Below are 9,178 nucleotides of genomic sequence, written 5' to 3'. Positions count from 1 at the left end.
GTTTCTCAGCAGAGGCCTGCAGTGGCTGTGCAGTGCTGCTCAGGAGGTCACCTGGGGACCATTTTTCTATCTGTCCAGCCTCATTTCTCCCTTGACATCAACACAGCAGGAGGGCTAAGCTCCAGGGAAGTCCCTTAGGCTTCCCTTTTTTGGGAAACCTGGGGTCTGTCATCTTCTCTGCTTCCCTGTGGCAGCCACGTGGGGTCAGCGTCTGTTTCTCGGGGAGCCCAGACGAGTCACACTCTTGCTGTCCTGAGTGTGACTTCACTGGACCTCTCTGACCTTCTGGCAGGAGGAACTGGATTTCTTTCATGCTTTACATTTGTCACACCCACCAAAGGAACCGGAGCCTCCCTCTCTGCTCATCCAAACAGAGGACCCTGGCTTGGCAGGAGGCTGTCACTGCTGTGGGAAGCTCCGCGAGCCATGACCCGGTGCCCTGGACTTTTGGTAAGGGCTCTTCCACGCAGGTGCCACCCATAGCTGGAAGGTCTCTAACTCCAGAGCCTCTGTGTTGGGGGTTAGTGAAGGGATGGGATGTGTCAGGGTGGCTCTGGGCCTTGTCCTGGGCAGGGCTCACTGCCTCTCCTTGGGGAGTTTGGGGCCTCTGCAGAATTGCCCTGGAATGGGGCTCCCCTTGTCCCTAGAAATGGAAGCCAGTGAGCAGGAAGGATCTCCAGGAGAAGACACCAGCATCAGGGCCTGTGGGAGTTCAAGGTCAAGGGTCATGTCTGCCTTGGAATGTCGGGAGGGAGGGAAGGTTGTTGGCCAGGGCGCTGGGTGGAGGGAGATGCTGCCAGCTCCCCTCCCTGAGGCGGCTGTGAACTCTTGTCCCAGAAGGTGGCCAATCTGACCAGAGCGCCATCTCAGGTCAGGCAGTCGGCTCCCAGTGGAGAATGAGCACCTGAGGTACCAGTGTCCTGGGGAGGTCCTGCGGTTGTCTCCTGAGGTCACTGTCACTGTCCCCGCAGGGCCGGGCTGATACAACACCACCATGATGGACCCCGAGAGACAAGTTTATGGGACAGGTGAGTTGGGATGGGGTGCTCGAGGCCCAGACCACTAGCAATCACCTCTGTATCCTCCAGACACCCCAACATTTCTGTCCCTCCCTGTGTGTGGCCCTTACCATATGGCCATTCCTGCCACTGGGGCCAGGGGATTCTGGTGGCAGGGGACCACTGCTCATCAATGCTGGGTTGGCCCCAGCCAACCAAGCAACAGCCACCAAGAGTGACCAGGTCTTGACACCAGGTACTGGGGCTGCTCTCCTCACCAGAGCCCACAGCTCTGCTGGCAAGGCTGGGAGGTGAGTCACGTGAGTGTGGCCTGTTTTGGGGTGTAACCCCTGGTCCTCCTTACGGAAGCCTGGACTGGGTGGTCTTTCTCTTAGAGTCAAGAAAGCAGCCTTCGTTTTCACGTTCCTTCATTGATTTTCCCCCTTCCCAACAGCAGCACTTAGGCCTCAGACTTGGGAGGTGTCTGATCGGGATCAGCAGGTGTGGATCCTTCAGGGAGAGACCCTGGTGATGGTTCCACGGAGCAGCAATGTGACTCCGGGTGAGTGGTCCACTGTGCTGACCTGCCCCTCACCCCCATGGCCTTTTGTCAAAGTGTGAGGACAGACGGCCCATAGCCCAGGAGGGTGACTGTATTTAATGACGTGTTCTGAAAGAGCCAGAGGAGAGGGCTCGACTGCTGTCACCACAAAGAAATGATAAATGTCCGAGGAAGGATGTACTCATCACCCGATCACGTCACTACTGCATACTGTGCACAGGTATGGAGTTGTCATATGGCACCCCATAAATATGTACAATTAGTATGTGTCCAAAAGTGTGGCTTTCAGTGGGCCCATCTGGAAGAGGCAGGACTTCATACCGGTCTGGCAAGAAAAGCCAGAGAGGTTTGTTTTAGACTAAAGAAAGCAGGGTGCGGAGCCCCTAGGGCTTGGGAGAGCCACCTTCAGGGATCTGAGGTAGCTGATCTGTCCTGTGCAAGATGAGTACCTTGTACTGTGTGGCCTCAAGTGTCCTAAAGGGACCAAGTGGGGACATCCATAGGAAGGCAAATTTCAGCACCGCCTGAGACAGAGCTTGCTAGTGGACAAAGCTCTCTGAGAATCAGAGGAGTGGCCTGGGGTAGGAGATGGCCATCTGCAGATGTTCAAGTGCAGGTGTCCCAATCTCAAGGGCAGGGTTGGCCATCTGAGTCTCTGTTTGCTCCAGCTTCTAGGTTAGGGACTGCCACATGGGATGAGTGGGTGGTGAATGACGGGCAAAGGACGGATGCAGTGGTTGGACCAATGGTAGGTCTGGTGTGGCCAACCACCATTACCTAAGCGTATTGATTCCTAGCTCCTGGTGGGTCTTCCAGCCCCACAGGAAGCACCCAATGCTGCTCAGTCAGGAAGAACTGTAAGAACGGTTCATTTTTCCAAACTTCAAAAGGAAACCGATGCCTGTCCTCTGCTTGTCTTTACAGCCACTGTCACCATTCTCCCATGCAAGTACCCTGAGTCCTTCGAGCAGGGCCGAGGGGTTCCCATCTACTTGGGCACCCAGGATCCAGACATGTGTCTGTTTTGTGAGGAGATGGACGGATGGCCCAGGCTGTGGCTGAAGGTGAGGGGCGGACAGAAATGACAGTTTAAACAGCCAATGTTTCTTCATGAAAATTTTATTGGGCAAAAGGTTCTAATTTTAGAATCATAACAGAAGTTCCCGTTCTCCTGAGCGTATTGATTCCTAGCTCCTGAGTTTTACGCGAGCAACAGCACTTCCTGTAGTGTCTCCACCCCCTCTCCTTGAGGATCCCCCTTCAATCTCCAGATGTTCTCCATATTTTCCAAGTGTCCTCTGTCTGTCCTTCTCCTCTTGGACCTCCTGTCCACCCGTCCTTGGGAAGCACATTCCACAGTGTTGACACAGTGAGGAAGTCACCCAAGAATGCTTTCCTCTGATGTCCCTGTCAACTGGTGACACTTGCTGTACTTTTAAAGATGATAGTAATGAAAGTAGGGGTGCTGATGAGAACTGGGGCACAGACTGAGTGAGGCTGGTGGGGCACAGGGAGCAGGCAGCTGCTGGAGGGGCACCTGAGCTGGCACCCTAGAGGGGCCGATGCCCGGTCCTAAGCAGGCGGGGAGGTGGATGCCCTGAGCCTGGGCTGTGGGGTGATGACTCCCGTCATCTCAGTGAGCAGGGAGCTGATGGGGGGAGGAAGAGGTATGGTCTAAAATGAGAAGGCGTCTTCCATTTGTGAAGTAGCAGATCCCTGCTGAGCAGAATGTCGGGCGTTGCCACATATTGAGGACCAGTGATGCACAGGCCTGGAGATTCTCGAGGGGTCCATTGGCTAAGTTTAGCTGGTGATGTGTTAATGAGGAAAGAGACCCAGGAACGAGCTGACGGTGGGAGAGGGGTGGGATTCGAGTTACTCTGGCGAGGATGTTCAGTGAGCTCTCCCTAAAAGCAGGCCTCGGAGCTGACACCTGAGTCCCTGGGAGGAGCCCGCCAGGCAGGTGTGGGGGCAGAGGGTCCAGGCAGGGTACATCAGGACCCTGGGCGGGCACACCTCGGCGTCCCTGAGCGAAAGGCAGAAGGCAGGTGTAGCTGGAGCAGATCTGCATTGGCGGAGAGGTCAGAGGTAGGGTAGTGAGGCAGGCGAGGGCTGGGTAGTTTAGACAGGCTTCCTGTGGATTTCATGGTAAGTACAACAAAACATCATGCAAGAAGTTTAGCCAGAAGACAGCATGAGTTTATTTACTGTCCTGATTTCAGTTTAAAGCTTGCTCAGCTGCTTTGTGGACAATGGCCGAGAGGGAATGGAGTAGATTCCAAGAGAACAGTTAGGAGGTCACCGTAATCATCCCGGCCAGAGGTGACGATGTCCTGGTTGGCAGTGTGGGCAGGGGTGGGGGGCACCAGAAGCAGCTCAGTTCTAGGGGTGTTTGGAAGTAGAGTCCACAGGCTGTGGTGTAGATGTTGGGAGGGAGGTCAAAGGAGATATCAAGGTTGACCCCTAGGTATTCGGCCACCCAAAGAGTTGGCTGAATGACAGGAAGCCATTACCAGAGTAAAGGAATCCCATTGAGAACTCCCTACTCAGGGTGGAAGATGCTCTAATTCTGATCCATTCCTGGGTCTCTCTTGAGATCTTACACATACATAATTTAATTAAAAAACTTATTTTACCTAAATATTCAATAAATGCACATAGAAACGTACACACATACGACATGATTTCTAAATACAATAGAGAAGGCGTTTTCTGATGGCTGTGTCTCCTTCGGGTGCAAGTTCTCTGATTTATTCGAACCCATATCTTTCGTGTGTGACCTTTCTCCTGTGCTCAGCTATTGACATGAGACACACTCCCGCAGCCTGGCTGTCCTTTGCTGGGACAGTTGCTTTTTTAGGTGCTGCTCTCACCATTGGGCTTTGGTAAATGAGGTCATTAGCCAACTTTGCAAATTTGCATCTTTGTCCCTCAGTCTCTTGTGCAAGAAGAGCTCCAACTCATCATCCAAGGGCGGCCACCGGTTCGCGGACCTGACCCTTGTTTCTTTGCTCTGGACTTGAGGGTGGGGTTGGGAAGGTGAGATTCCACCTGGGGACTCTGCTGCTCTTGGAAACTTACCTTTCCAGTCCTGCTCATAGGTGGGGAAGGCTCTCTTGAACTTTGAAATGTTTATTGGTTACTTGGAACATTTCAAGCAACTTCCTTTTCTCCTCTTGGCTGTTCTGCCCCACCTTTCAGGAGCAGAATATCTTGGATCTGTACAACCAGGTGGGGCCCGTGAGACCCTTCCTTTTTTACCACTCCCGGGATGGGAATACCTCCACCTTCGAGTCCGTGGCCTTCCCAGGCTGGCTCATCGTCTCCTCCCAGGTTGGCCAGCCTCTTCCTCACTTCCGACCTGGGGACAACCAACAACATTAACTTCTATTTGAATTTAAAGGCTTGAACTCAGCGTGGAGGTGGCCGCTTGCTCAGAGGCCTTTGTCTTCCATTTTTTGAGCTCCCAGCAGGACTTTGTGTCACCTCAGGGCTGCTCCGTGCCAGCGCCAGAGGTGAGCAAGCTGCTGTCATCAGCTCATTTTATGGAGGAAGAAGCGCTGACCTCGTGGCCACTGAAGAGCAGGCTGTGACTCAGAGCAGGCAGCTCGGGCTGAAGGCTCCTCTCTAGCAGAAGCCAACCAGCCCGCGGCGTGTCACCTGAGAAGTGGTGCATGGTGTCACGGTGTGTGAGACCATGGGAGGCCCTGCGAGGAGTGACACCCTCATTTTCAGCCCACTTGCTACAGCAGACGTTCTTGCATTGAGCAGCGGGAGAGCCAGGCTAACTTTCACTGAAAAATGGGATTCTTTGGACCTTTAGCAATGGGGAGCTACAGAGGGCTGGACACACCAGGAGAGGGACTTTTGGACCCCGAGAGGAATGAACAGTGCTCAGGTGATTAGAACTGTCACATCGTGCTGAAGTACGAGGGTGGCTTTTTATTTTTTATTTTTTAATGGTCATTTCATGAAGCTGGACCTGAAGACGCTGCCTGGTGCCTCAGAAAAGACAGGGCATGGGGCAGAAGACGCTGTCCCCCACTGAACACAGTGTTACAATCCCTAATTCATGTCAATAAACATGAACGTTTGCTGCTTAGACTCTTTTAAAGGTTTTAAGATTCTTACCAAACAATGCATGTCTGTGCTTAAAGGCTCCGTCCTCCACCCCGTCCTCGGCCCCGTCCTGCATGCACCTGGTAGCTTCGCTTTTGCCTCTTTTTCTGCCGTTTTTTTCTTCCATTTCAAGAATTAGCAGTTTTTGACACTCTCTTTCCTACCCGATGGATGGCATTTGCATCTCTACAAAAATTGCAAGCTCTTTATCTGTTTTCTACAAAGAAATAAATCCCAAGTGGCAAGACCAGTGAGGTCGCACTCACAGGTGTTGAGACGCCCTAGGAGGGGCCTGGGAGGTCAGGCCTTCTTTTTCAGGATTTGGATAATGTTTATGAATTTCTCCCTCTCCTTCAGCCTTTTCATTTCTTGGGCGAGGGAAGGGAGGTACACAGAGTGCATGGGTTTGCTGAGGGGCACTGCATTTCATAGAACTGGAGGAATGGCATGCTCGAGGCTGGGTCTTTAGAGTGCTGTGTGCTGGAATTTCGGGGGGGGGTTGTGAATCGTGAGAATCAGCAACAGTGACCCCAGCAGGGCAGCAGAGCCAAGTCTGAGCCTCCTCACTCCCTCCATTGGGGTTGCCCTTAATTTGCAAATTTTCAGCAGATGATCCATCAAATGGAATCTCTGGCCTCCCAGACACCCTGATGGAATGATGTAATCAGTGGAATGTACTAATTGCACACTGTATTTCTAAACTCAACATAGCATCTGACTCCCCTGGGTGGTGCACTAAAACCCCAGGGACCCCCACACCTCATAAAAACCCTCTTCTAGAAACTGCCATTTATCAACTTCAAGGTGGGCCTCAGAATTAACATTTTCCCCAGGACACTAGGGAATACTGACTGATGGACCAAACTTGGGAAATACTTTCCTGGATTATCCCAGTGGAATTTCATGGGCAAAAACTCTTCGATTAATCATGCTTGGGATAATCTGTGTGCTTCAACAGAAATAAAGAGATACTTACATATACGTCTTGCTCATTTTGTTGGTCTTTACTTCTCTAAGGATTTTTTCCCCTCTTGAGTGATTGAAAAGTGAATTGAACAAAATGACTCAAATAAAGAAGCCATCAAGTAAAATTTCATAACATTCCAAAGCTAGAAAGAACCCAAGCTTCCATGAACAGTGAATGGATAAATCAGTAGTGTGTATTCAATGTTGCTTAACAACAAAAGGAAATTGATTATTCATAGAGATTCAACCAGATGAATGTAAAAAATATTGAAGATGCCAGACGCAAAGGATATCTACTGCATATTTACTTCTAAAAAGTTCAAGAATGGGCAGCATTCATCTTTGATGATGGAAATCGGATGTGGTTGCATTGTGAAGGGAGGAGTCAGAAGATTCTAAAAGCTGCCACTGAGATGACCCTGGTCACATCCAAGCCAACTAGAAGCCACGTGGCTCAGCTTTCCTCTATAGCAGCACAGAAAGCCCCAAGTCATAGGAGCAATGCTTCCCAGTTGGTGAAGGGAAATAAATAATTTCTAGCAAATAATTCTGTCGATTAAGTATGACTGGAGTAAACCTGTTTTCACACACTGTACTTGAGAAGCTGCTGGAGAATGAGCTCTGCCCAAACTGAAGTTTAATCTAAGAAAAGCAAAAGAGAAAAAAATATGGACTCCTGTAGCCGGGGTTCCCCTCCACGGAGACGCTGGGGGCCTGCACCCTGGGGGCACCTGGACACCCCCAGGCAGCTAGGCAGTGTGGTGCTGTTGGAGGGTCCAGGGCAAGTGGTTAGGCTCGTGGCAGGCCCGCGTGTTAGGAGGAATTGACGGGGGTGGGGGATATGGGGGATGACAAATTCTGTAGAAAAGCAAGTGAAAATTAAGAACAACAAAGACTAGATGGTTCTTCATTCCAGAGAAACATTAGATCATGCAGAAGAGGAAGTAGAGTCCCAGCCTACCATGTGGCCCAGTCATTGCAATAATAATATAAACTCTGTAAGGTCATTCTATACCTAGAAGACCCTAAAAGTTCCACCAGAAAACTTCTAGAACTATTAAATGAATTCAGCAAAGTAGCAGGATATAAAATCAACACCTGGAGGCTGGGGTTGTAGTTCAGTGGTAGCGCACTTGCCTAGCATGTGCGAGGCACTAGGTTTGATTCTCAGCACCACATACAAATAAATAAAATAAAGGTGCATCAACAACTAAACATATTAAAAAAAATGGACGTCCATAAATCAAACACAATTCTGCATATCAGTGACAAATCCTCAGAAAGGGAAATGAGGAAAATTACCCTATCTACAATAGCCTCAAAACAACAACAACAACAACAACAACAAAAAAAAAAAACTTGGGAATCAACTTAACGAAAGTGGTGAAAGATCTGTATAATGAAAATTACAGAACCCTAAAGAAAGAAATCAGAGAAGACCTTTGAAGATGGAAAGTTCTACCTTGCTCTTGGATAGGCAGAATTAATATTATCAAAATGACCGTACTAACAAAAGCACTATCAGATTTAATGCAATTTCAATCAAAATCCCAATGACATTCCTCATAGAAATAGAAAAAGCAGTCATGAAATTCACCTGGAAAAATAAGAGACCCAGAATAGCTAAAGCAATCTTTAGCAGGAAGAGTGTAGCAGGTAGCATCACTATACCAGACCTCAAACTATACTACACAGCAATAGTAACAAGAACAGCATGATATTAGCACCAAAACAGGTTGGTAGGCCAATGGTACAGCATAGAGGATACAGAGACTAACCCACAAAATTACAATTATCTCATACTAGACAAAGGTGCCAAAAACATGCATTGGAGAAAAGATAGATCTTCAACAAATGGTGCTGGGAAAACTGGAAATCCATATGCAACAAAATGAAATCAAACCCCTATCTCTCACCATGCACAAAACTCAACTCAAAATGGATCAAGGACCTAGGAATTAAATAAGAGACTCTGAATTTAATAGAAGAAAAAGTAGGCCCTAATCTTCATTGTGTGGGATTAGGCCCCAACTTCCTTAATAAGACTCTTGTGGCATAAGAATTAAAATCAAGAATCAATAAATGGAATGGACTCAGACTAAAAAGTTTCTTCTCAGCAAAAGAAACAATCTGTGAGGTGAATAGAGAGCCTACATCTTGGGAGCAAATCTTTACCCCTCACACATCAGATAGAGCACTAATCACTAGGATATATAAAGAACTCAAAAAGCTAAACACCAAAAATACAAATAACAAAATCAATAAATGGGCCAAGGACCTGAACAGACACTTCTCAGAAGATGATATACAATCAATCAACAAATATATGAAAAAATGTTCATCATCACTAGCAATTAGAGAAATGCAAATCAAAACTACTCTAAGATATCATCTCACTCCAGCCAGAATGTCAACTATTATAAAGACAAACAATAATAAGTGTTGGCGAGGATGTGGGGGAAAAGGTACACTCATACATTGCTGGTGGGACTGCAAATTGGTGCAGCCAATCTATTAAGCAGTATGGAGATTT

At 48.6% G+C, this 9,178-nt stretch overlaps 1 protein-coding gene across 1 annotated transcript; it reads left to right on the top strand.

The window, feature by feature from the left end:
• Positions 1–994: 994 nt before the first annotated feature.
• Il36g (interleukin 36 gamma) lies at positions 995–4,969 on the top strand. Its single transcript, XM_027952077.2, is given in 5 exon segments — positions 995–1,028; positions 1,453–1,560; positions 2,485–2,624; positions 4,762–4,904; positions 4,906–4,969. Coding segments are annotated over 5 exon segments (489 nt in total).
• The last annotated feature ends 4,209 nt before the right edge of the window (positions 4,970–9,178 follow it).

This window comes from Marmota flaviventris, chromosome 14 (assembly GCF_047511675.1).
Source record: "Marmota flaviventris isolate mMarFla1 chromosome 14, mMarFla1.hap1, whole genome shotgun sequence".
Classification (NCBI taxonomy): domain Eukaryota; kingdom Metazoa; phylum Chordata; class Mammalia; order Rodentia; family Sciuridae; genus Marmota; species Marmota flaviventris.
The sequence above is the reverse complement of the archived record's forward strand: the minus strand, read 5'-3'. Positions and strand labels throughout refer to the sequence as shown.